Genomic DNA, 26,319 nt, shown 5'->3' with positions numbered 1-26,319 from the left:
CAACTCCCCATCCACGACCTGTGTAGCACCAACAGAGGGTATTCATAGCAACCGTTCTGAACTCTCAGCACACATCAGCTCTCAGCACACATCAGCTAGCATTGTTGAGGAGTGATAGGACATTTAGGGATATGGGGGATTCTAAGGCATCTATAATGAAATGGGTTAATGCTGATAATTAAGCCAGGACACTGTGGTCCACCCCAATATGTCAGGAGAAGTACCACAGGACTTTTAATGGGCCACAGTGTAGGGACATCTGGTTCAAGAGACAGCCTACAGAGGGCAAAATCCCATTTTAGTCAGATATCAGAAAATATCTCAACGCTCTGGTTTCTGCTGGGTCCAAGTTTTAAAGAGCCGCTATTGTAACATTTTAGACTTCAATTGTTACAGGATCTGTGAAAATCGACTACTCTGATACCATTAAACCCGTAGGCCAAATGTCATAACTGGTAGGATCATGCCTTACTAAACCTGCTTTCCAATATAATATTAAATTATGCCGAAACGCTTCTGAATGTGAAAGCTTTCCTTTCAGAGGGGGAACCTGACTGCTCTGCTGTGTGGAGAGGTGGGGCTGGTGCGCTCCCTGGAACAGTTACTCCTCCACGGCTTCAAGTCCTCACGCTTATTCCAGAGGAGTGTGTTCATATGGGACTTTGTGGGTGAGTGTGCGTGGAGTGTGTATCACCTCATGGTCAACATGTGTGTAGTAATGCACAATCCTTGCTATTTGTCTCCATCTAGTGGTACAATTACATGTTGAAATGACCTGAATGCACTGGAGCACGATTCACCCAGTTCGCACAGCATCGTCTTTAAATTTCTTTAAATTAACAGTGTCAACAACATCCTGAAAACACACTCAGCATAGGAAACACACTCAGCATAGGAAACACACTCAGCATAGTAAACACACTCAGCATAGGAAACACACTCAGCATAGGAAACACACTCAGCATAGGAAACACCACTGTATCTCGACGATTCCTGTCCATCTAATCTAACATGTCACCTGTCCTCCCCACGCCCGCAGAGAAGGCGGTGGTTTCCATGGAGACAGCAGATCAGATGGGTGACTTGCAGGGGTCAACGGAACTGTGTGACTCGATGTGTCACTATGTTAACGCCATCAACGCCACATCGCGGAACATCGGAAAGGAGGGCAAGTTCCAGCTGTGGGTGTGTCTTGGAGTGAGGTGAGAGGTCAAATTTTAGATATCAGTGTGACACCTAATGTCCAACAACTGAATGGTTTAGAGCTGTTACAAAATGGTTGAAATAATTTATTACATTAGTGAAGTGCTTTTTTTTTTTATCATATAAACATTAATCGCTCTTTAGTTCATGGGCCAGTTTTGTGGACATAATCATGTTGTGATTGGATGAAAGGTAGGCCAGCAGAAAATGATGTCTTGAGGCTTGCTTTGAAAGCCACTACAGTCTGAAAAGCCCTGTGATCGTGGTCTATGGGAGAAAAAGCACGGCCCCCCCATTGTTCAGAGACAGGTCATTGGTTCATGAAGCAGTTGGGCGTGGCTTGAATGAAGGGTTCATGGAGGTCCATGAGGAGAGAGTAGATCAGAGAGGTAGGCAGGCCTGTTTAGGGATTATTAGACTACGGGTGGAAAGTAATTTATTAGAGGTCAGCAAGGATGGGGGCGAAGTGGGCAGACCTCGATCTCTTTCAGGATTCTTGTAGCACTGTTTTTTTAATAGATTTTCCAGACAGCTCCCTAAGACATGACTATCATGCAAAGTAGGGAATAATTTCACCTTTGATCATATTATTTCCATCTACACGTTAGTGTCAACTATCAGGTGTGACTTGACAGATGAATGAACGGTGCCCTCTTTTGAAAATATAGGAAAAGCACCGTTGCCCTCTGGTGGTCGTGCTTTTTTTGTCAGTGACATACTTTCACTCCTTCTTAAGACCCTCCTTCAATGCAGGGATTTTGCTAGGCCTATTTTAGGGGGGCTTTAGCCTCCCTAAAATATTCAGTAGCCCCCCCCAATTAAATATCAATATATCTGTCAATGTATTTTCTGTGATACATTTTTTTTGTCAAATGTTCCATCGCATCTTAAACCTCTTATAAATTGTATAGAACTTGTATAGAATTTTGTTAATTTGGCAGCATGTTTGGTTGACTTTGATGCGTTAAACATCACATGCTCATCTGAAGCAAGCTTCCTTCTGTAAAGAGTAGCTACCGTGTTCTGTATTATCGGCCACCAAGCCAGAGGTCCCATGTTCGAGACTCGTCACAGTAAAAAAAAATGATGCGTTTGGATTTGTTCAGGATAGACAAAAACTTCACTGGCTACAACCTTTAGTACCTACGTTACAGTAAGCCTAAAATAAAACTCTTTACGGTTATATTGCCACTATTTCTGGTGGACTTTTGAAGTACGCATCCATGCATGCTTTTTGGGGTAATATAGGCTAGATCACAACCCCTTGGGCAGTAAAAGAGTAGAGGTTTCCATGATTCTCTCGTCTTTTCACAAAAAAGTCAGTTATCGTCACCTATATTGATAGTTATTGTATCAATGTCATTCACAAATGAAAGAAAAACAAACGTTGTTGTGCCATGAAATGAAATAGCTTTGGCAGTGTAAAGTTTATCTTCAGTCTTGCTAGCAACTGCTCAATTCTTATGACTATTCCAAGTAGTAAGTTAGTAGATACTAGTAAGCCTATTACTGGCTAATAAGCTGTTAAAACGGCCAGTGGCAAAAGCCATACAGTTCATAGACGCTATGGTGGAGGTAAACTTAATAAGAAACATTAGTCAGTTTAACACAATGCTTAATGGTGTCTAGCAACATATTAAAACTTGGTGTGATGTTGATGATACCAGACAAAATGATCTAATGTTGAGAAACTATACCGATACCCAGTAAACGTATAGCTCTTTGGCATAGTGGTTAGAGACACAGGCTCAGTTCCAGTGAGGGCAACAACATTCACTGCTTCTAGTTGCTAGCCGGTTGAACTAGGTTTGCCTTGTTGCTTTTCTGGTTTTTCTTTACCAGAAGTCAAGAAAGCTAGCTACAACTTTCTAGTAGACACATCAGAGAAGACTATGGTCTGTCATTTATAAAGAATAAAAATGAATTATTTCTCGTTGGCCGATAATAGGCGTGCATATTTTTTAGCTATGTCGTTAACCAACTGCCTGAAAATATTTATTTCCAAAAGGATAATTAATGACATAGCTAACTAATAATCACTAATAATCATGATAAACATTAATAACTTGATAAAATGATTACTTGGTACAAAAAGATGTATTTCAAAATTGCTGTTGGATATACCGATAATAAATAGGGACTTCTACGAGATTAGTTATGTTAAATTCTCTGGTTTTAATGGAACAGAATTGCAAAACCGTGCGTGTTTCACAGAAACATGTTTGTTTGGGTTTGAAGTCAACGTATTTCAACGTATTCTGTCTAGAGGAAGGGAGATCTGGTTATTTAATGTTTCTTTTTTTAAGTAAAATATATTTTTTTATGACTTCATTCTAAGATGAATGGGCAAATGACTGAATCTGTTTTGAAATTATTCAGAGAAATCGCATTTAAAAACAGAATCTGTATGTACTATAAATGTACATTTACTATAAACAATAGTTGACAAAAGTCTAGTACAGCCATTTTTGTGCCTTGTGTTGGTGTTGGACTGGACTTCAATTTCTTCATTTGGATAGAATTTAAGTAAGTCATATTAGATCAGTGTCTAACACAAACTATGAGATAAATGTACTTTCATCAAACTTTCACCAAAAATAACCTTATTTTGATGTTAGCCCTTTCTGGTACTGGGCTTGGGGTGGTACAATAACTTTAAGAGATTGAAAACCTTTAAGAGGTGCAGTGCCTGGGTAGGCAAATTACAACCTGAATTTCGACATACATAATGGACAAAAAATTGAATTTTGTAATCCGATGTGGACCCGCTCCTGGTTTAGAGCTAGATTGAATCGCAGAGCCGGCAAAGACCAATCTGTCTTTCTGCCCCTGAGCAAGAAAGTTGACCCTAAATGCTTGCAGAGCGCCTGGTGTGTTAGTGATCCAAAATCATTCCAACCGTTATAAAATACGTAGACATCAGATCTTAGATCAGTTGCCTCATGACGGCATTATAATCGTAATTAGAGAAATCATGAAATTTGTGAAATGTTCAGAACATTGCAGGTAGAAATGTAAGACGTCTGACATGAGTTTACATGATAGGCAGTCAAATTTGTTTGTTTTCTGCACAATGCCTGTTTGTCTGTCCGTTATATAGTGTAGGCCACCTCCTTAATGGCCCTGTTGTTAAAAAAAAATGCGGATTTGGACCTTTGACCCCTCTGTTGGCAGGGACCAACTGCTGTCCCTGTGGCTCCCCCTGTTGGCTGAGAGCCACCTGGCAGCGCGTCTCTACGAGGAGACGGCGCTGTTCCGGGACCGCGCCGCCGTCCACTCCCTCTCCCGCCTCCTTCACACCCTCCGCGAGTTCCCTATCGCCCTGGAGACGGCCCTCGTCAAGGGGGTCGACCTCTAACCCCGACTGCCGCAGAGGATTTGGAGCATCGCCCCCCCCCCATCTCCAGGCTGCACATCGCACAAACGGGCAGCCGGACCTCAACAGTGTCCAGTGACCGCCCCCCTCCTGGGAAGTCACTTGAAACTCTTGAGACGAAGCCAGCCAGGCCATGAGCCAGACCAGAGCTGGACCGCTGAACACTAATGAGAAGAGGAACTGATGGTGTGAGACTTGGGGACGGGAGGGATAAGCTCAATCTGGGAGGGTGCCGATGAGCAACTTCTGCAGGTCTATAGTGCCACAGGACAGTGGGCTTGTTGCCTCATTCGCTGATGTAAATGCCATTAAATCCACTTCAATGAAAACGTGACTAAGTATTATTCTCTTCTTACGCTTGATTACACTGTGATCCCTCTCTTGGAGTAGTATGTTGGATAGGCTCCCTTTAACTCGACAGGCTTCAATGTCTCAGCTCACATCTCGAAGAACCAGTGAGGAGAAAAGAGTTGCGGGGGTAGAGAGGCCTGAGACATCCACCTTTTGACCCTAGGCTTTCAGGCCTACTTATTGCTGTTATGCTTACCCTTGGAATATAAACCTGACACATGCATGGCCATATCAGGGGTGTATTCGCCCAGAACCAGCCTAGGAACTGACCTGAACTAATCCAATAAGAAAATAAAAAAAGAATAAATGTTGGTACGGTTTTCGATTGAGTGCACTGATGAATACACCCCGGTTTTTTTTGTTTTAGTTTTTTTGCTGTCTGTGGTGTGGTTTTTAGCTAGTTTCCTGCAGCCAGGTAATCTGTGTCATTACGGAATGAGCAATGTGAATGGATTCGTTTAGGATAGTTGCTCTGTTCACAAGCTTGTGTGCTTTTGTGTCCTCCAAAACTTGGTAACACTTTATAATACTTTTCATGACTAGATCATTATGAATGCTTTCTAAATGTTATAAAATGCTTATAAAATGTATTTCTTAGTATTTTATGAACTTTTTTCTGTCAATGCCTATTCAGGTTGATGATATAAAGTGTTACCAAAAGCTCCTGTAGACTATTTCTTTCTTCAAAATATCTCTGTGCAACATTTGCCTGGTCCTCTAAATCAGGTGTTGTACATTTAAGCCCTTAAAGCCCTACTATTCTCAGTGTTCCCTGACTTACAGTCTACTGTTCAATTCACTGTTGGTCTCCTTGTTCATTCTAGTTTTGCTGACAAATATATTGGTTAGTGAATAAAAAAAAAAAATTGCATTCATTTTCAAATGTTTATTTTTTGTTTTTACCGTGAATGTTTTTTTTCTGTTGCCTTGTAAGAAGTTGCCTGTCAGTCATACAGTGTTACAATATACTATGTTAGAGTATCATTTGTTTTTCCTTTAAATTCAAATAAATACATCTGTTAAGAAGTGTTACAATTTACAACACTTGAAGGAAACTTGCATTTTGCATCTTAGTCAATGTTGCCCATTCCCTTTTAATTGCTAGGACAAAACATTGAACACAAAGAATAGTATTGGAAAACAAGCTTCAGATATTTGTAGGCTTTAGGCTAGATTTGATTTTTGTATGTGTGTAAGATGCTGTCTCCTTCACTGTCCTGCAAGCACTCTCCATATTATTCACCAAGTCTCTAGAATACTATTATTATGAACTGAAAATACATATGGGTAATCGCAAATAGTTATTGTAAATATATATGAAATGTCTATAGAGATTAAAGTCTCTTAACACATAAAACTGAGTATTTTATGTTTGTGGTGTGACAATTCTCACAACAATTCAGGATTGGTATGCAATTGGCCCACATGTAATCTGATGCGATGGGAACTGTTGTATAACAAACTTGGGCAAAAATAACCTGTATTGATGACCGCCCTAAACTTTTACATTTTTTACGAGTCAACTAAATGCTTTGTTGTGATAGCTACGTGTTTAACATGGCGCCTACTCAAGCAAATGCATTTAATACGATTCCCTGAATGCCTCGCTTCAGACAAGCCATCTGGCGTTCCATAGTAAAACGATTGTCTCCGCCTCTTTGCTTACATTCTCCAATGTACCATAGCAACGAGAGACGAGCCCCCTGTTCCCGCGCAATATTCCCATCCTTATAAGGCCAGCAGAGTGCAGACGCACTGAAACGTCAGTCGTTTATGCAAATCAGGTTGATTGAAGAAAATCAGAAAATGGAGGCGTGGATGATGCGCATGCGCACTGAGTCCACAACTACCCAGTCCCATACACAGCGTTCGAGACATCAACAAGAGAGCGGTAACTGATGCTGGTGAATTGAGAGTAGTTACATTGTTACGACGCGTGTTCAAGGTTATTACTTTGTATCAGCTACGTTCGACGTGCATCAAGGTAAGAATTGTGTCGGCGATTATTCAAAGTTAAGCTACTCAAAATGTGCAAAATGTTGGTGTCTGTTTGCATGGCTATTGTAGCTAAGCTATGGTTCAAAACAAGCAAGCTTCGAGTTATATTGGCCGCCTGACAAGGCGAACAAGTAACACGGATTTTTACAGTTAGAAAAACAGCATTAATTAAACTAAGACTAGTTATAGTTGTTTTTAACACTTACGACATGTGATAGGTAATTTTGCATTGTAATATTGGAGAAACGATGGCAACAATAGGCCTAGGTTTGAATACTTGTGATGGTGAAAGTGAACTAAAATTCAGTGGTTGACATAAAGCTTGTTTAGGCCTAAGCATTGTACCCCCCTTAATTCTAGCTCTGGGGCTTTTTGAATGTGTTTGGCTGTGTATTCCTGTTTATTTGATCTGTTTATTTGTTATTCCAGGGGTGGATTAATTTTACAAAGTCCACTGATTTTAAAATTTGCAATGTCCACGTATTGCTTGTGATATATGACTTTATACTGATGTAAATAATGCTCAAGTTCGAACACCCATCACGCCCACCCGATCTAGTGCGCTTTCAACACGCCGGCGATTCCTCTGTAAACACGGGTTAATCTATTTAGACACAAATATGTCATAGCCTAACCAAATCATATCAACTCATCCAAATGATAGCAACAATAAAAAACTATTTGAAATGACTGAAGTAGCCAAGTTGTCACGGTTAGAAACCAAAGCTTTGGAACTTAGTTGCGCATTTGGTGTTTGGAGGTGCACTGGCCGACGCAGCATCGCTTTAATAACAAAGAGTAAAGATCACATTACAAGTCTACCCCAAAGCGTAATTGCCTCGTTTAATAAATAAACATGTCTATTTTCTGAAATGTGTTTGATATTGCGTTTTTATCACCCACATAATAGAGTTTATGGACTCGACGGTGGGTTGAACGGTTCGGTTAAAATGGGTGCGCATGAGGCTGCTCGTGTGCCATGCTTTCTCGCGAAAGTGGGCGGTGAACGTGTCGATTTACAGTAGTCTAGTCTGTCCTCGGTGGAAATGTTCTCTTTTTCACCAAGACCGAATACTTTTGTTATTAAACATAGGTAATTTAATTGACTAACGTGTTTAGTCGTTTTTTACTTCAAAATTCGAAATATTTTGCACATATCGGCGCATTACCTACGATCACAATTCCTGCCACCCTGTCCCCCTCCCTCATCCCCCCGCCCTGCCTTTGAAGTCAGTTGCCATGTATGTTACGTCACGTACTGTATTATCCTGCTACTGTCTGTGTGGCTGTGCCACTGCACTGTCAAGACACCCGAAGGACTGCCGCTTCGACGGCAAAACAAGTAGCATGGGGGCGCGGCTCACGGTTTTGCCGCATGATTATTTTAAAGATCCCCATGTGCTTGGTAATAGCATAGTAACATAGTATATCATTGTCATATAAATGTGGATATGAAATAAAGAACATCCTTACATTTTCTTACAATTTCTTTACCTACGAGGTGGGCCTTCACACTCATTTCTGAAAGACAAATCCAACAAGACATTGTATGGTCTCTTCTCAGTCCCCAAACACATGTTGACAATGCGGTGTCAGAACCATGGTAACACATCTCCTTTCATATCAATTAACTCAAAGAATTAGGCTAGAAAATAATAAAACATGATGACACCGTGACTCTCCTTTATCATTTCAGTCTGCGTAATGATCTTCCCGTGATCTGATAATGTCATGCAGTTGATGTTGATATTTAGGCCGCGGGTCTGCTGCTGTGTATGTTTATGTGGACATTTATGCTAGTATGTGCTGTGTACATTAAATTGACAGAATAGACAGATCTTAGATATATGCGTTTGAATTTGACGATTTATTTTCTATTGTTTTAAACTATATGCAGATCTGTCCGGAGCGGTTGTTTATCAGTATTTCGCATATAATGGCTTGTTTTGTGTTGACGATAGAATGAGCTGCTACTGAGCATCCTAATAAACAAGCAGGTCTGAACAACTTCAGGCCTACACGTTATTTAAGTCGACGCGTCTGCCTTTAAGCATTAAAACTGTTTTCATTTTGATAATCTATGTAGGGCCTAACATCGTGCCATTGGGCTATCTGGGTGATCTGCGAGGGGCCGATAAGAGTGCTCAGCAGGGTGACATTATCTGTCTGACACGCAGACTGCTGACCTATATTCGCTACATTTGGGTCACGCATGGCAAGATGCTCACTTTTATCTGACGGGCAATAGCCGTTTAAAAAGTATTTCATGTCTACATGGTATAATGATTGCAATTGTGGTCTATTGTTCTCCTGGAATAATCATTTTAAATCACGTAACAATTTATAGGGAATAGATGTCCGACATCAACAATATAACGCTATATGTAGAGTTATAGCCTTTAACGCTTTGGATAAGTCTTATAAATGACAAAAAGGTAAAATATAACCATAGCCTGTTAAGCTATGATGTCCATAATTATTCGTACAATTTTTGTTATTTTATTAGACTACAAATGCATTTGCTTCTTTTTTTTTTTTTTTTTTTTTTTTAAACAGATGTTTGGCTTTCACAAGCCAAAGATGTACCGGAGTTTAGACGGCTGTTGCATCTGCCGCGCCAAGTCCTCCAGTTCGCGCTTTACCGACAGCAAGCGGTACGAAAAGGACTTCACTATTTGTTTCGGGTAAGCAATGATTTGTGAATTATAGTGAATTTATACGTTTCTACCTTCTTTTAAAAATGTAATGACTACAATGACGGCTGCAGACATTGTAAGAAAAAGCACAAACACACTGCTGCCTCCCGAGTTCACACTGAATATGAGAAAAACATTGTTGTTCCTGTGAGGACCTACATTCTTCAAAAACATGTAAGCAAATGTGTTGCTAACCAAAATGTAATTGAATAGGAACAACCATAATATTTACAATCGTATTGCCCTGCTTAATCTATATTTCACGTTTTCCTTCTTGTAGACTGTGTGAAACTAGGTCTGGAGAAATCTGTAACGCATGTGTACTCCTAGTGAAACGATGGAAGAAACTCCCAGTGGGGTCCAAGAAAAACTGGAATCATGTAAGCTCCCCATTTTGTGTAAATGTCGTCCCAGCTCAACTGCCTTTTGAAAATGGTTAAGAATACTGCTATAGATTTAGTGGGAGCTTCTGTCCTCCCCCATGTCCTCTCCTCTCATTCCCATCCCTGCTCCTCTTCCGTCCTATTCTAGGTGGTCGATGCCCGAGGCGGCCCCAGCCTTAAAATGTCTTCCAGGCCAAAAAAGCTGAAGTCCCTCTCCAAGAGAGCAAGGCCAAGCCAGATCAGCCGACTGCAGAAAGAGCTGAAGAGAAACAGTAAGTCCTATTCACACTGCTCCATAAAAACACACTGGGGTCGGTCCCCCTTTTAGGTTTGTTTTGCCAATTCAATCCAAGATCAATACGACCCCAATCTCCGTGCTTTTCCAAAGATGAGGTGCTAAGGCAGTTTTTTGTTATTTGATTCCACCCTTGTATTGTAGCCTTAATATGTATAATCCCTAAGGGTTAAGGCCTTAACTTGGGCCGGTATACATACCCCGCGGAATACCTCTTTCTGCATTCTACCTGATGATGTTCAGTACATCGTAGCCTACTACATTAATGGTTCCAAACCCACCCCCCTTCCCAGACTCCGATGCTCACAGCACCACGTCCAGTACCTCCCCGGCCCAGTCTCCCAGCTATAGCCCCTCAGATGAGGGTTCGGAGACCGAGCTCTCTCCTGGCTCCAGCCGCTCCCCTGTCTTCTCCTTCCTGGACCTCACCTACTGGAAAAGGTAAGGTATGACCCATTTTCCCAGGAGCCAGATTATACCTGGTCCTGGACTGGAAATGTCCACTGAAAGTGCATTGATGTCTTGGTGTGGGAAACCATACCCTGTGTTCTGCAAACTCTGTTGGAGATTGGAGATTTTTCTAATGGCTGTATTGCCATGAAACACTAATTTGATAACTGACTCTTTTATCGATATATATGTACTGTACATCCAATCTGCTAGATCCAATGTTTTAATTATATACCATAATGTTCCATTTTCTATTTCTAATATGTTGAATAACAGCCACTGTCTGTATCAGCAATCAGTTGGGCTAATTACCCCACATATTTAGCTGCCAATATACTTACAATCATTTGGTGGAGTGTTCTGTTACATGCATTCTGTTAATTCTGTTAACCAACGTGTGGTTGTTGCTGAAAAAACTGAATTTAAACTTTTTCACAATGTTGGTGAATTATTCTTTTGAATCTTGCACACTCAATTTGAGGCTTTCACTCTCAATTCTGTCATTTTTGTCTGCCTCATGTGTAAAGGCTGTTGAAACAAAAGGCTTTTTTGTAATAATAAGTGAATTTCCTAGCATTTAGTATCTTAAAATACACCAATTAGTGCTAAAATAAGATTAATATCATTGTATTTGGACAGGTTTTCTGTCACTGCTCAGTTTCTGTGATAAAAGTGGGTAGATACGAGTAGAAAGAGAGTGCAATGGAAAGGTGCACATTTACTAACTAGCAGTCAGAACGTTAATGAAGCACATATTGTATGTATGAAGCCCTATGCAGTCTCCCACATCTCAAGTGGAAACCTGTTCCTTTAATGTGGTACCAGATTGAACCTGAATGTATGATACATGCATCAACCTCTCATACTGTAGTTGAGTATGTGCGTGTGTGTGCAGTGAGCTCATGTGTTTCCAAACAACATCTGTAACATCCACCCCGGAAGCTTCCTGGTTAATTTTCAGCAGATGCTGTGGAGGTCTGATTAAAAACAGGAAGTATAGAAAGAAAGAGGAAAGTAGCAGAGGATATTTTGCTGTTGTAATTCAGTCGATGTATTTGTTGTTGTAACTGTAATTGTCTGTTTCTGGCATGGTTAATGGTATCAGTACCACATGAATGACTCCATGCTCCACTACTCCTCCAGGCAGAAAGTGTGTTGTGGGATTATCTACAAGGGCCGCTTTGGGGAGGTGCTCATCGACCCTCATCTCTTCAAGCCCTGCTGCCGCAAGAAGAAGCAGCGCCAGGAGCTGGAAGAAGAGGAAGGCTATGAGGAGGAAGAGGTGGTGGAGGAAGAGGTGGAGGAGGTAGAAGTGGCAGAGGAGGTGGAGGGGGAGGTGGGGAAGGAAGGGGAGGTGGAGAGAAACGAGGAAGCCGAGGAGAAAGTAGAGGAGGTGAAGAGGTCAAACTACACCCAGGAGAGTACAGAGACGCCTCAGCTACAGGTCACTGTTACCATGTCTCAGACCAAAGAGGAAGCGGAGGAGGTGGACTGGTGATTTTGCATCATTGTGCATATTTGAGGAAGCCCTGCGAGTGCTCCTGGTTTACAAGCACTTACAAAAAGTAGTTACCTCGGATTGCCTTCAGCCAGCGAGCAGCTGAATCCTGTTAGGATTTTCTTTCTCATTTTGTTTGTTTCTGGTAACTTCTGAACTCACTGAGCCATACGGACTCTTGCCCCCACCCCCCAACCCAGATTCATCTGGTCTTGTACTAAGTATTTTCCTTGTTCTGGTTTTGTCCTCATTAGGCAGAGCATTAGTGTTGCTCGGTACCCCTTAGTGTTGCACGGTACCACGGTACAGTTCCGAAACATTTCCAACGGTTTTTGGTTACTTATGGTTCCGCTGTCACGTCTCACATTTGGAAATCAGCTAAACTAATGAATTCATTGAGTTATTGAATTTGCCCAAATGAATGATAAGACATACGTCTTTGAGTATGTGGAATAGTTTACTAAAATACAAGCTATGCTTAAAAGGACAGCTCGTTCCTTAGCGTCTGCACTACAATAGCACTATTGTGGTAAGTCCACGGTCATTTGAATTACAGGGCAACCAAAACATTTTAATCATTGCAAATTTGGCTGTCATTTACGATGTGTTCTATAGGCAAAAACATGTAGTCCGGCAGTAATCGGCATATATTTTTTGCTGTGATATTAAGTTTCATTTTGGTACAGAGTATATCGTCTTGGTATTGACTATTGTGATATAAAATCTTCCATCATTAATTAATGAACATTCGGGTATCGGAACAACACTAAAGAGCATGCAGTGGAACATTTTTGAAAACGCTTGGAAAATACAAATAGTAGTTTCTCATTGGTTAGGTCGGTGTAGTCCACTCTTTCTTTTGGTGCCTAATGAACACGACCAATATGTTCGGACACCTCACAGTCTCTCTGTGTTCTTCTCAATAACATAAAATGCTGGAGCTTTGAATGATCAGCCGTCTACCTTCACAGGTAACAGTTGTACAGTAGCACTAGTATTAGTAGAGTAGTATAATTGTGAAACAAATTCACATTCACACTATATTTATCTATTCTGTATATATGAGCCTGTATATATTTCTATATGGGCCTTGGTCAAGAAAGGCCTGATCACAGCACCAACAGCCAATACACCAGCCTTAATTAAGCGAGGGAAGGCAGCGCTAGTGTTTTGTCACTGTTGGTACTAAGGGATGATATTAAAGGGCAATGACAGATTCCCCCCCACCCCCCCAGCTTAATATTCATTATCTCCAGCACATAGAAATCCACTTTTTTTAAAATGGCATGTTTCTGTATTTCTTTGTCAAAATGATGCACACCTGATGACGTTAAAATTATGTCCCAGGGGAATGTCATTAGAAAAACCTTTGACAACATCGGTTGTGCACCATGTGATTTTCACCCTCAACTGTGAGCTAGCAAATGTTAGTACTTTTCCCCAAAAAGAAAATAGCCCAGATAATAATTGTGTCAATGATTTCTTTGCTGTAGTGCAGCCTCTGTGTGCTGGAGTTGATGAATATGGTGAAATGGCCATTTAAGGCCAAATAGTTTGTGCTAGATGGGTAGTTTGTGAGTTTTCTGATTATTATGTGTTAAAGTTTGCAATGGATGCCTTGGGCTTTTTGAAATGAAGAAAAGCAACACGGGTGTGTTGTGCATGAATGCCGAAGAAAAACTCCTCTCACCTAAAACATCTGTAGATCAGATGCATGAGTATAATAAGCTATTGCATGGCCTTAAAAGCATTTACTATATTGTATTGTAAATCTCGTTATTATTTTCTAGACCCAGTGCCCCGAAGCCCCAAAGTATTTTTATTTATTTAAAAGGTAAAATAAATAAAAATAAATGATTGTCTTTTCCGCCACATTTCTAATAGCAACCGGTTGAGATCATAAATGATTCCTACTAAAGGTCTGGCTGGAGTGCTTGGTTCCTTACTGTCACTGGGATTATGTAATGAACACATGTACGCACACACTGGATTCACTGCAACAACGTAGGCCTACAATGCAATAAGTGTCTTCTCTCCACTTGAGCACAAGCTTTTAAATCTGTAACCCTGCTGACAAAAACAGTGTCGTTTTTTTCCTTGGCTGGGGAATTGGTTTGTGTGTTTCCTTTTTTTGTGTAATTTGATTTGTTTGTCTGCAGGACTTCCACATCACTTGCTCTTGTGGTGCTGCATGTGATTTCAACTTTAATAGAATGACAGGCCTACTTATGATTCCCATGTCAATCGTTATTTAAGTGTTTTATATTAGAGGACATACTTTCATATTCATAACTAAGACCTTCCTCATTCTGTGGTTAGTCAAGTGATTACATTATACTAGGCAACATTATCAAACAAAACCAAAGCACACTTAAATTCATTCAATTTCAAATGCAAAACAGGTACTTTATTATTAGGCTATTAGTAGTATTAAAAGGACACTAAAATCTGTTGGTGATTTAAATTATCCAAACTGTAGTGGGGAATGTATGTAAATGTACATATTTAAATGGGAAGGTGGGCTTTCTAGGTCAGTTTTTCTGTTATTTATTTTATATTTATTTGTATGACAGCAATTTTTCCTCTATAACTGTATTCTGATGCTGGTTTCTCACTTTGTAATTGCTTAACGATTTTACATTTAAAGTTTTGTAGTTCTATATGATTAGCTTTATTGTAGTTCTTAAAGGGGCAAACCTTAATTATTACATATATTTGACTTAGAAATTAATATGTACCCATTTCTTTTTTTAAATAATATAACATATAAATTCCTCATGAGCCTAATTCAAAAGTTGTACTCCATCAGAACCAAAATATAAGCTTGATGTACTCCAGTGTTTTTCAACAAAATAAATCTTAAACTAACAATACATAGCCTAAAAACATGGTTAAAACAATTTATTTTAAACCAGCCTGATATCATGGGTGCATCCATAGTGTTGGCTATTGAGGTTGCATTTTCCAAGCCCCTCCTGCTTCAGCTTTTGACTGAATCTGTGCCGGGAGTACACTTTGCTAATTAAGGATTGTCGCTTTAAGTAATTAATGTTCTAGTCTGAAATTCAACAATTGACAGTATTTGCGAGATAATGGAATTAGTACTTGTGATTATTTTATCAACATTATTGTGTAGTAATTTATTATGTAAACATTTCATTAGGACTGTATCCCTATACCAGGTGTCCAGCTGGTTGAATAATGATTTTCTGTGATATGACGTATATTAAAACGTTCCTTTCCTCTCATCTTTGCCATGTGATATTGTATATGTCCTGAATAAAATTTGAAGTTGACTCTTAGCTTTAGTGATACATGCATGTATTGTAGCTATACACTTGCATTTATTTACCAGGTTATATTTAGACAAAGCAACGTTTTGTATTTTTATACATGATGTACCTTTTTTTTACTAGACTTTCAATAAAAGTACTTTTGTGAGTTTGAGTCTGGATTTTCTCTCTTTTTGGCATTATTCGGGTCTTGGCCAAAATTCTTGCCACTAACATTTGTCATAGTGAGTTTTGTTTGTTGCAAATTTATTTTGTATTTTTTTATCTCCTTTAATAAGTCTGTGGCTGCAGATCCCCTTTCTCTCACTTTATGAAGACAAAAAAAACATATTTTTCAGAAAAGATCCCAAAGCTTCTGCACCAGTGAAGATCCCTTCCTGTCCACTTGAAGGAACTCTCCAAACACCCAGGCTTCTGTAAACGTGATGTACATTTTCTGTGGTCCCCCAGGCCCGGTTTCACGGGGGGGCAAAAGGGGGCATTGCACCCTCAGGTATGCAATTTGTGCCCCTTCGGTTATGTTTCCCCATATAAATAGCCGATCGTATATGAGTTTGATCCAGTCCGATTGTCGCAGTCAACACGTTGCGTTCATCATAGACCAACGAGTTTCGACAAGCATATATACGTTTCATTAGTCATGCCCCCTCATTTATACAAAATGCACCCAAAATACTGCTGGTTTTCATTTGAGCCCTCTAAATATTGACTAATTTAGACCTGGCACACCAGGTAAATGCAATTAACTTTCAGGCTGAATAGAAAAATCTCTAGTCTCGGTCCCCAGGCTCGAAGTTGAGAACCCCTGCAATAAAGACCACCAAGGCCTTGTTAGTTCAAAGCACGAAAAGCAGACCGTTTCACCTCCTATTTTTCTGTGATTGCAGAAAAAGGAAATCCAGCAGGGGAAATCCCAGGAGCTTGTTTTCTGCCATCTGTTGCCACCTCCAGGTTACAGGCCTCTGGCCCTCCCAGTACAGCTACCAAACAGTGCAACACGTTGGCCGAGAAAAAACACCTGTTGACCTCTTCTCAAACTACAGGCCTATGTCCATGTTTCTTTCTAAAGTCATGTACAAGACAGTGGCAACTCAACTTCACTCTTGCCTCAGCGCTTAATCCACTTCAGGAGGCTCTTCAATTTGGCTTCAGACACATTCTCAATACTGACACTGCCTTGGTGAAGGTCGTAAATTACCCCATGGCCACAGATGCAGCACCCGACCCATCCTGGTTCCATCCTGGTTCTTCTGGATCTCAGTGTGGGTTTCAAATTGTAGGTTTACTTTTTCCTTTTGTCTTCGTCCACCAGTTTTAAAAAGCAGTAACATGAAATAAATATATATGTTGCATATTTACCATTATAATCTATGAAATGTTAATTAATACATGCATCCCACAACAATTTTCTTAGTTTACGGTGCCATTAACCTTTTTATTTATTTGGACTGGGAACTCGGAGTTCTCCCACCAATGTGGTTGCACGAGAACAAGAATCCCAAGGGGAAAGCGAGCGCCGACCAATGATATCATTAGTTCCTACCAGTTCCGACTGGGAAAAATCGTTAAGAACAGTCATCAATCCCTGACCTTGTTCTTATCCCAGTTCCCTGTTGCTTTAAAAGCGTCAGTCGTGGATCAATCATGCATAACTTGTGTCAAGAGTCTGACCAACAGATTAATATTAAAAAATATATAAAACAAATGATAACATTATTAATAAGGAAAACCATAGGAAACGACTGTTATGTATTTGCCATGTCACGTAATAAATAAACGTTCAACAACACGGAAGTGAGACAATAAGCTGTAAGGCAATATGTAATCCATATTCAGTCATTCGTATTAGATGCATTTTTAATCTTGGAACATGTCTTTTGACACATTTCTCTTAAATACGAACAAATATTCTTTATTGTTCATGTTTACAGAGGCATATTTTCTTTAACAATTTATGTATTTAATTTGTCAGTTTTGAACTAATTCCAATGGCCACTTTTAATTTGAAGATGTCCAAGCTTACGTGAACCGGAAGTGCTGTTTTAAATGTCACAAGACGTGTTTCTCTCTTCTTTTTTTTGTTCAATTACTGTACACCCAGTTATGGAATTAACCCACAGTTTCTTAATGTAAGGTTTTATATTTCCCATTCATGTGTTAAAGAACATTAAAGGATAAAACGAGTTAGAGACCTATCAAATTGTAAGTAGGCACTATTGTCTTTTATCTTACCAGTCTGTCTTTCCACCGTGTTATCTACATGACTAGCAAGTTCGTATAAAAGATAGTATGCAAGCCAACTAACGACGTCTTGTTAGCTGGCTAACTAGCTACTTTGCAACCAACAAGAGTCTACTGTACTGTAACTACCATCGTTACTGTAAATATCATCGCAAATTAGCATTGCATCTTGCCGGCAGTGCTAAGTCACTTCACTGACAACAACGGCCTACTCAATAGCATTGGCAGGCTCGACATAATTGTCTTAGCTAGCAAGATGTCTTGATATAATTGGTCATTTTAACGTATTGATTGTTTATAATTAGTTTTCCAGTATAACAACCACCATGGAACCCACGGCCTCGGGAATGTTCTGTAACAGAATGCTCAGTATGGTCAATTCTGAGGATGTCAACGCCATCATCCAAGCCCAGAGGCACATGTGAGTGACACTCTAAATTTGTACATGGAGTCCATTCTAATATCTAAAGAGAGAATTCATATTGCTTACATATAGGACAGACTAACTGGCTGCAAAAGGGATTTGAAAGTCTTCCACTCACCATTAATTTCATAATGAGCAATATAATTTTGCCTATTCAACCTAGCCCATAATTTGCTCACCTCCTAGGCTTGACCGCTTTGAGAAGACCAATGAGATGCTGATCAACTTCAATGGGCTGTCCAACGTGCGGCTGCAGCAGATGAACGAACACTTTGTGCTTCACACACGTACCCTGGTGGAGATGAAGAAGGACCTGGACAGTATCTTCAGGAGAATCAGGTGATGGACCAGTCCTGATACCTACCCCTACTGTCTTTTGACCAATTATGTTTTTCTAAACACCACTCATTGCTGTCAAATAGTGTTTCTACCCCTGGACCTGGCCCATTGTAATCCTATCCAGTGCTTACACAAAACAACTTCTCCCTAAACCTTTTTCCAGCTCTGATATTGTTGGGTTGGTTTTAGCAATATGGCAACATATGTCTGGGAACAGCCTATAAGGCCACAAGATGGAAAATACTACCAAGTTTTCTATTTTGTTCAGGGGCCTTATTCACAAAACCTTTTATCTTACCAGTAGGAGGACTCCAAAACAGCACTAAAAGTTCCAAGCCATGATGTTCCTCTTAAAACCTATTCACAATACTGCTAACACCATCTTTTACTAAGGAAACTGGGAGAAGGGGCGGGGGTTGACCCAGTTGTTATGGGTGATGTCATGTTCCATGAACAAGCTTACTTACTAAGCCCACAGTGATTGGCTGATAGGGGAGGGGTCTTTGTCAGTTAATTCATCATAGCAATACTGTAGAAGGATGTCATGTTGCCATATTAAAGTAAAGATATTAAAATAAAAATGTAGCTGAAGTGTTACTGATTAAACATCAGTTCAATAAAAACTCTGAATTCTCAGTATCATTAAATGTTTCTACAACACCGACCTGATTACGAGGCAGATTGACGGCAGCCCTTTCAGGATTGTTTGTGACCTGGTCTTAGTGACTTAGGAGTCCTCTTGACTGCTCCTAACTTTTCCCAGATTTAGGAACTGGTTCTAAACACCACTCATTCTTTATGAGTTCCTCCTAAATCAGCAAGTTAGGAGCTACTTTTGGCCTTAAGAAGTTTTGTGAATACGACCCCAGATCTACACTAAATATCCATGGGGATGTGCCAATGGGTTACTTGATAATTTGGCATTATTCTTTTGGTATACTTCCTCCAATAATTTCCACTCGGCAATAGAATATCAGGGATCCATACAATCTGACCAGTCACTCTAACCAAAGAAAGTGACTTTTCTTGAATCAATTAATATGCTTTATTAACGTTAATGCTTAGAATATCTAGTGTGTCTAGTCCAATTTTCTTCTCTAGCTCATTAAAGGGGTAGACCTAATTAACCTTGCTTTCCTTCTGTTCTGTGAACGTTGTACTCATTTATGGCTTCATTGGACCATGCAGGACGTTAAAGAGCAAGATCGCCAAGCAGTACCCAGAGGCCTTCAGCAGTGAGTTTGACATTGTTCAATCACGACAACACCACTGGCAGACAAATCGTACATTTCATGTAAATAGTTTCCATCGTAACCATGTTCTTTTATCTGGTTAAATTAGCCCCCCCCCACACAGGCACTTACTGGACGAGATGTAACAGAATGTGGTGTTTCCATATACTGTGAATTATTTTGCAGGGCACCTCTCTGTGGGTGCATCTTAATAGTATTCAATTGTCTCTGCTTTTCTCTATACTGATAGTAAAGGAATTGGAGAGGTGATGCACCATTTGCTTTCACCTGTGCTGTTATTTATTTCAAATTTGTAGATGTAGGCCACTTTAGACTGTTGAGATTAAGCGAGCGTCCAATTCTCTCTCACACAGACGTTCATGAATCACCTGCACTGGAGGAGGAAGATGACGAGTTTGATCCTGTCCTGCCCAGCATCGCCACGACACTCACCACTGCTACATCGGAGCAGAGCACCGAATCGTGTGACACCAGTCCTGATGTCATTTCCCCAACTGTGAGCCGGTGTTCGGAAGACCTCTCCCAGGAGCAGGCAGACACGCCCACCTCTGACCCAGCCCCACCTAGCCCTGAGATAGGCGTACTGAGGGATGAGGGACCAGACTCAGTAACTGCAGAGTAGAGCGTCAGTAATCCCGGCTTAGAGCTCTACTCTGTACTGTGGAGGAGAATCCGTTGCCCAGGCCCAGGGCTCTACTCTGTACCTGTCGAGTAGCGCTTCCATAACCCAGGCCTCTGCTCAGTCCCTTTGAAGTAGAGCTTCTGTATCCCAGGCTTAAAGCTCTGCTCAGTCCCTGCGGAGTAGGGCATCCGTAACCCAGGCCAAGGGCTTTACTCTGTACCTACAGGTTCGATAGAAACACCGGCATGCAGCAGGAGGTCAATGCAATCTACTGTCTTTAGAATTGTGGCCACATAGTCTAGTTAGTCTGGTCTGAAGCAGTGGCTGATATGATTGTCAGGGTGTAAACCAGCACACTGTTCCCTGTAGGATCTGAGAACATTAGCAGAGTATACATTACACAAGATCCCATTTGTAGATCTGCTTCTTCCATGTGTGTTACAAACAGTGAAAATACTTGAATTATTCTGTGTGTTGTGCACTGAATACTGTGTTAGTGGCACAGGAGCACTGTCCCCAGCTATTTGTTATTTGCGTTTGTGTGCACGGGAGTCTTTTTATACATTTGTTTTTCTTGGAAATATGCACTCTTTGAATTGATGGTGACCCTTTATTGTTCATGGGCTTTGGAAGCCAGAATCTTAATCACAGTGGTATGACATGCCAAAATATGCTTATGCGTTTGGGTATTAACATCTATCAGTGTATTTTCTATTCTATTGAAACCTCACAACTCCAGTTAATTTTTTTTAGATTGTGCATATTGTTTGTGTTGCAGCATAGAAAAGTCCATTATGGTTGTTTTTGTGGTATTTCTCAGATAAGAGTTGTACCTACATGATTAATGAATATGCTACTTTGCAGATCTCTACATAAGTTTGCAGTAAAGTGACTGAATCTTTCAAAGTGTTATCTGTATCCTGAATACTGGTTAATGTTTACTCAATTCTATTTATTAGTTTGTGAAAAAAATAAATAAACCATACTGGAATATTAATGAAAAAAAATTTGAGGTGGGGGACTACTACTTTAAGTCATTATATAAGTCCACAGTCTGGGATTTCCAATACTAGCTGATCATTACTCTGTAGGACATGCACAGATGATACAGTGGGGAGAACAAGTATTTGATAACCTGCAACATCGGCAGTGTTTCCCACTTGTAAAAAGTGTAGAAGTCTGTCATTTCTATCATAGGTACTCTTTGACTGTGTGACAGAATCTAAAACAATCCAGAAAATCTCATTGTATGATTTTTTGGTAATTCATTTGCATTTTATAGCATGACATAAGTATTTGATACATCAGAAAAGCAGAACTTAATATTTGGTACAGAAATCTTTGTTTGCAAATACGTTTCCTGTAGTTCTTGACCAGGTTTGCACACACGGCAGCAGGGATTTTGGCCCACTCCTCCATACAGACCTTCTCCAGATCCTTCAGGTTTCGGGGCTGTCGCTGGGCAATACGGACTTTCAGCTCCCTCCAAAGATTTTCTATTGGGTTCACGTCTGGAGAATTGGCTAGGCCATTCCAGGACCTTGAGATGCTCCTTAGTTGCCCTGGCTGTGTGTTTTGGGTCATTGTCATGCTGGAAGAGCCAGCCATGACCCATCTTCAATGCTCTTATCTCATGATACATGGCCCCATCCATCCTCCCCTCAATACGGTGCAGTCGTCCTGTCCCCTTTGCAGAAAAGCATCCCCAAAGAATGTTTCCACCTCCATGCTTCATGGTTGGGATGGTGTTCTTGGTGTTGTACTCATCCTTCTTCCTCCAAACACAGCGAGTGGAGTTTAGACCAAAACGCTATATTTTTGTCTCATCAGACCACATGACCTTCTCCCATTCCTCCTTTGGATCATCCAGAAGGTCATTGGCAAACTTCAGACGGGCCTGGACATGCGCTGGCTTGAGCATGGGGACCTTGCATGCGCTACAGGATTTTAATCTATGACAGGGTAGTGTGTTACTAATGGTTTTCTTTGAGACTGTGGTCCCAGCTCTCTTCAGGTCATTGACTAGGTCTTGCCGTGTAGTTCTGGGCTGATCCCTCACCTTCCTCATGATCATTGATGTCCCACGAGGTGAGATCTTGCATGGAGCCCCAGACCGAGGGAGATTGACCGTCATCTTGAACTTCTTCCATTTTCTAATAATTGCACCAACAGTTGTTGCCTTCTCACCAAGCTGCTTGCCTATTGTCCTGTAGCCCATCCCAGCCTTGTGCAGGTCTACAATTTTATCCCTGATGTTCTTACACAGCTCTCTGGTCTTGGCCATTGTGGCGATATCGGAGTCTGTTTGATTGAGTGTGTGGACAGGTGTCTTTTATACAGGTAACGAGTTCAAACAGGTGCAGTTAATACAGGTAATGAGTGGAGAACAGGAGGGCTTCTTAAAGAAAAACTAACAGGTCTGTGAGAGATTAAATTCTTATTGGTTGGTAGGTGATCAAATACTTATTTTTTGAAAATATAGTGTGATTTTCTGAATTTTTGTTTTAGATTCTGTCTCTCACAGTTGAAGTGTACCTATGATAAAAATGACAGACCTCTACATGATTTGGAAGTGGGAAAACCTGCAAAATCGGTAGTGTATCAAAACTTGCTCTCCCCACTGTAAGGAGTTAAACCATTGAGTCCTGAGAGGTTTCAAACAGCCACCATATATCACAAATATGTCACAAACATATAAAATCTTTAATCATTATACAGCAAGAGTGACCAATCCTATTATCTCAAGTAATCATATACCATAATGAGAAACAAAATACTTTATTTTGTATTGCAAGTGCCTCCACATTTTCAGGCCTAGCTGATTCAACTGCCTGCAGACTTTAATACTAAATAGATACTTTGCAGTGTGAACAATGAAGAACAAAAGACAGCTGTAGAATTCATTGATAAACAAACCTTCTAAAAAAACATTTGACACATTGCAATTTGAAATGTGCATAATCCATTAATGTTTCATGACTTTAATCATTGGTGAGTAATTACTAAATCTGTTTTTAAATAATTCAGAATAATTACATTTAGAAACAGAATGTATTTAGATGTTAATTAGCGATCAACTTTTGGTTATGAATCCCGCTGCTCTCATGTTTTGCAGTCTTCTCAGAAAGATGTTTCAAATCTTTGTAACCCGTCCTCGTCCAAGTACCATCTCCACCAAATAGCAGACATGGAAAACAGAAGAGTGCCTTCTTTTGTATGCTAACCGTTAGCCACTTTTTCTTCAAAAACCACTCCACGTTAAACCCGCGGTCACTTTTACCAGCAGTTTGTGTGATGACAATATCCTGTGGATGATGGGTACCAAGTCGCTTTATTTCAAGTTTCAAACCGGTGCTCGAGTATGAAATCCACTTTATTCATTTTCTCAAGTTATCTGGCTTTGTGAAGCTAACAAGCTAGCTAAGACAATCTACCCTCCTCGCTCTTCTTGCCCACTAATGTTGGTGCCAGACAGACAGACAGCCTATCAGGTCTGAAATACGAAATTATGCTGTAGTGGGGCTACTGGCTGTCAGCCCCACTTGGCATCAAATTCGTGTGATCTACATTGATCATACTAACATTCTAAGCATGCGTATTAAGATTTTCAAAAGTACAATGTACATTGCATTGTGAGAGAGGGGCTAGCTCCACATTCATGCTTAGCCTATGGTCTACTACTACGAACTCGAATCGGCAGAACACAGTCTGAAGCAGCAAGGCAGGAACCAATGAACATTATATAAAATCCTAACACCAATTATATGCAATTCAGGAAGATGCTATATACATAGATAATAAATTATAGGAAGTAATCTTCAAGAAATAAAAATAACAATTTTGTTGCAGTTCTTTCTGTTGACAACAGGTGGGGCTGTGCCTGCCCCTAATGACCAGTTGCCCCTGAGTTTACAACATTTTGATAGAACTCTATCTCCATAGGGAAACCGGTGCCTCCAATCTGACCCTCATCTCCAAGATCAGGTTTTGGAAGAGGCTGTGTGTGCCTGTAAACGAGTGGGTTGTTATACGAAGAGAGCATGACTTCAGCATCAGGTACTAACACGTAGTTGTTTGCAAGGTAAATTATTATTTTTGCGAGCCCAAGGTAAGCATTTATGTCGTCACTACTCACGTTTCCACCAAAACATATTCTAATAGCTGAAATGACAAATGCTATATACTTTAGAACCCACCTTGCTTTAAAGGAGCCTACACCTTTAGGATTTCCTTGCTCATTCTTTGAATCCAGGAGTAATTTAGTAAAGAAGGTATATTATTTGTAATGTTGCAATAATTTTTGTCAAAGATGGCCAACCAAGTGAGCTACTGTGTGCAGGCAAGTTACAGGACAATACCTTGAAGCTTTGGTGTGATCCAAGGTTGGATCAACTGTCTGTACATCCAACAGCTCTCCAGATCTGAGTGGCTGGAGTGTTTTATTCTGTAGCCTAACAGAAGTTATTCTACTTGGTGCCTTGATCAAGACAGGAGATAGTCAAAACCATATGGGATCAAAGACCACCAACCTTCTATTTCGATTTACATGGGCTACAAATAGACACCAGCAATTATTGTGGTAAATTGAGGGGTGAAATTTAAGGACTGGCCTGCACTTTATCTTTGGTAGCGCTGCAACAGCTGATTAATTCCATAATGCCTTAAACCAGCCAAAAAGTCCATGTCCTATTATTCTTGCATTTTTATTTCCGTTACTATGAAACACATTACGTCTTTAACATAATACAGATTTATTTTTATTCAGGCCTGACACATTTTTATGTTGTAATTCATCTGATTTAACCATTGTAATTGTTTGACAACACTTTTTAAATCAACATCAGGATTTATTCTCTGGTTGTGACAGACCACATATCATTCGGTTTACGATATTTTGGATTTGAGCGAAACACTGCACCTTGCCGTCCGATACATGCGATCCTAATAACCACCCTAATCTGCATTTTTGCTGCGGACCTATGCACAGCATTATGTGCAGTATACTGATTATTCATCCCGGCCTCTGTGGCTTCTATCCCCTCTAAATGCTGTATCATCACTGTTGATACTTCAGGGTTATGCTTGCCATTTATTGTATGTATAGCCTATTTGTTGACTTGTGGTTATATATTTTGATTGTAGGCCTACCTTGTCTATGCGTACAGCACCCACTCAGTCAGTTTCTAGGTACACTTTGTAAATAAAGGGATTCTGATGACCTCTGCTGGGCAGATGCTGTCTGATTTCCAAATTCACACAGAACCAAACAGAAAGCCATGTTTTAAGTGATTTCTCTCAGAACTGGTATAGAAACTGAAGAGGAAAGGACTCCAAACAGCTCCTCTAAGACCTTTAGATGTTGGTTGTCTCCACACTCATTGAAACCTCAAAGATAACTGGGAGAAAACATATTCCAACATAGACATTATTGAAAGTATACGCCCTTTTTATGTAGTCACAATGACATGAGTTATACTGAAATTAGCCTCTTAAACCAGGCCTAGAAAGTCGCTAGGAGGTGAGAGGAGGTGATTGGACGTGTGGCCTCGCAAGACTATACCAAAATTGACTACTGAACATGGAGATGGCATCAATGACTCTGGATCATGGCCTCTGCTAGCTTCAACTTAATGATAATTCAAAAAAAATTAATGGGAATTATATACAGTTTTTGAAAGGCCCAAGTGGTGAAATAAAAAAGGTCAAAACAACATCAGCGGACATGAAACATTGAGAGGTGAGCTTAAGGAACGAAATAATCTTCTATCAGTGTATGAAGGATTGAGCAGGTGTGGTGATGGAGTGAGGGGGAGGCCCAATCCCAATGTCGCCCCTAAACCCTGAACCCTGACAGACCTACCCGACGTCTCCTGGTAAGTGATTGAGTGCAAGGGGCT

General features: G+C 40.4%; 3 protein-coding genes across 4 annotated transcripts in view; all 3 read left to right on the top strand.

The window, feature by feature from the left end:
- LOC105018647 (DENN domain-containing protein 5B) overlaps positions 1-5,222 on the top strand; it is a 31,902-nt gene extending 26,680 nt beyond the window's left edge. Inside the window, exons 19-21 of the mRNA XM_029115202.2 lie at positions 542-668; positions 1,040-1,202; positions 4,378-5,222. Of these exons, the coding sequence (XP_028971035.2) occupies positions 542-668; positions 1,040-1,202; positions 4,378-4,561 (474 nt within the window). The 3' untranslated portion in view covers positions 4,562-5,222. The remainder of the gene's footprint in view (positions 1-541; positions 669-1,039; positions 1,203-4,377) is intronic.
- A 1,555-nt stretch (positions 5,223-6,777) lies between these two features.
- Positions 6,778-15,697, top strand: LOC105018648 (SIN3-HDAC complex-associated factor). Its single transcript, XM_029114805.2, has 6 exons — positions 6,778-6,914; positions 9,485-9,612; positions 9,905-10,004; positions 10,156-10,279; positions 10,596-10,743; positions 11,896-15,697. The coding sequence occupies exons 2-6, from the start codon at positions 9,485-9,487 to the stop codon at positions 12,248-12,250; spliced, it is 855 nt and encodes a 284-aa protein (XP_028970638.1). The 5' UTR covers positions 6,778-6,914; the 3' UTR covers positions 12,251-15,697.
- A 1,869-nt stretch (positions 15,698-17,566) lies between these two features.
- kxd1 (KxDL motif containing 1) lies at positions 17,567-21,408 on the top strand. 2 transcript variants are annotated; one of them, XM_010884253.4, is made up of 5 exons: positions 17,567-17,745; positions 18,090-18,205; positions 18,395-18,547; positions 19,736-19,782; positions 20,154-21,408. In XM_010884253.4, exons 2-5 carry the CDS (start codon positions 18,111-18,113, stop codon positions 20,420-20,422), a joined length of 564 nt encoding a protein of 187 aa, XP_010882555.2. In that variant the 5' UTR covers positions 17,567-17,745; positions 18,090-18,110; the 3' UTR covers positions 20,423-21,408. The 2 variants fall into 2 exon arrangements, with proteins under 2 accessions (XP_010882555.2, XP_010882556.2); XM_010884254.4 differs by having other exon boundaries at positions 17,581-17,672.
- The last annotated feature ends 4,911 nt before the right edge of the window (positions 21,409-26,319 follow it).

This window comes from Esox lucius, chromosome 19, assembly GCF_011004845.1.
Source record: "Esox lucius isolate fEsoLuc1 chromosome 19, fEsoLuc1.pri, whole genome shotgun sequence".
Taxonomy (NCBI): Eukaryota; Metazoa; Chordata; class Actinopteri; order Esociformes; family Esocidae; genus Esox; species Esox lucius.
The sequence above is the reverse complement of the archived record's forward strand: the minus strand, read 5'-3'. Positions and strand labels throughout refer to the sequence as shown.

Excerpts from the sequence above, each read along its gene's own strand:
- LOC105018648 (XM_029114805.2), top strand. The coding sequence starts at position 9,485 with ATGTTTGGCTTTCACAAGCCAAAGATGTACCGGAGTTTAGACGGCTGT. Across the intron at positions 9,613-9,904 it reads GACTTCACTATTTGTTTCGG|ACTGTGTGAAACTAGGTCTG; the intron begins GTAAGCAATGAT and ends TCCTTCTTGTAG. Across the intron at positions 10,005-10,155 it reads CCAAGAAAAACTGGAATCAT|GTGGTCGATGCCCGAGGCGG; the intron begins GTAAGCTCCCCA and ends GTCCTATTCTAG.
- kxd1 (XM_010884253.4), top strand. The coding sequence starts at position 18,111 with ATGGAACCCACGGCCTCGGGAATGTTCTGTAACAGAATGCTCAGTATG. Across the intron at positions 18,206-18,394 it reads ATCCAAGCCCAGAGGCACAT|GCTTGACCGCTTTGAGAAGA; the intron begins GTGAGTGACACT and ends CTCACCTCCTAG. Across the intron at positions 19,783-20,153 it reads GTACCCAGAGGCCTTCAGCA|ACGTTCATGAATCACCTGCA; the intron begins GTGAGTTTGACA and ends TCTCTCACACAG.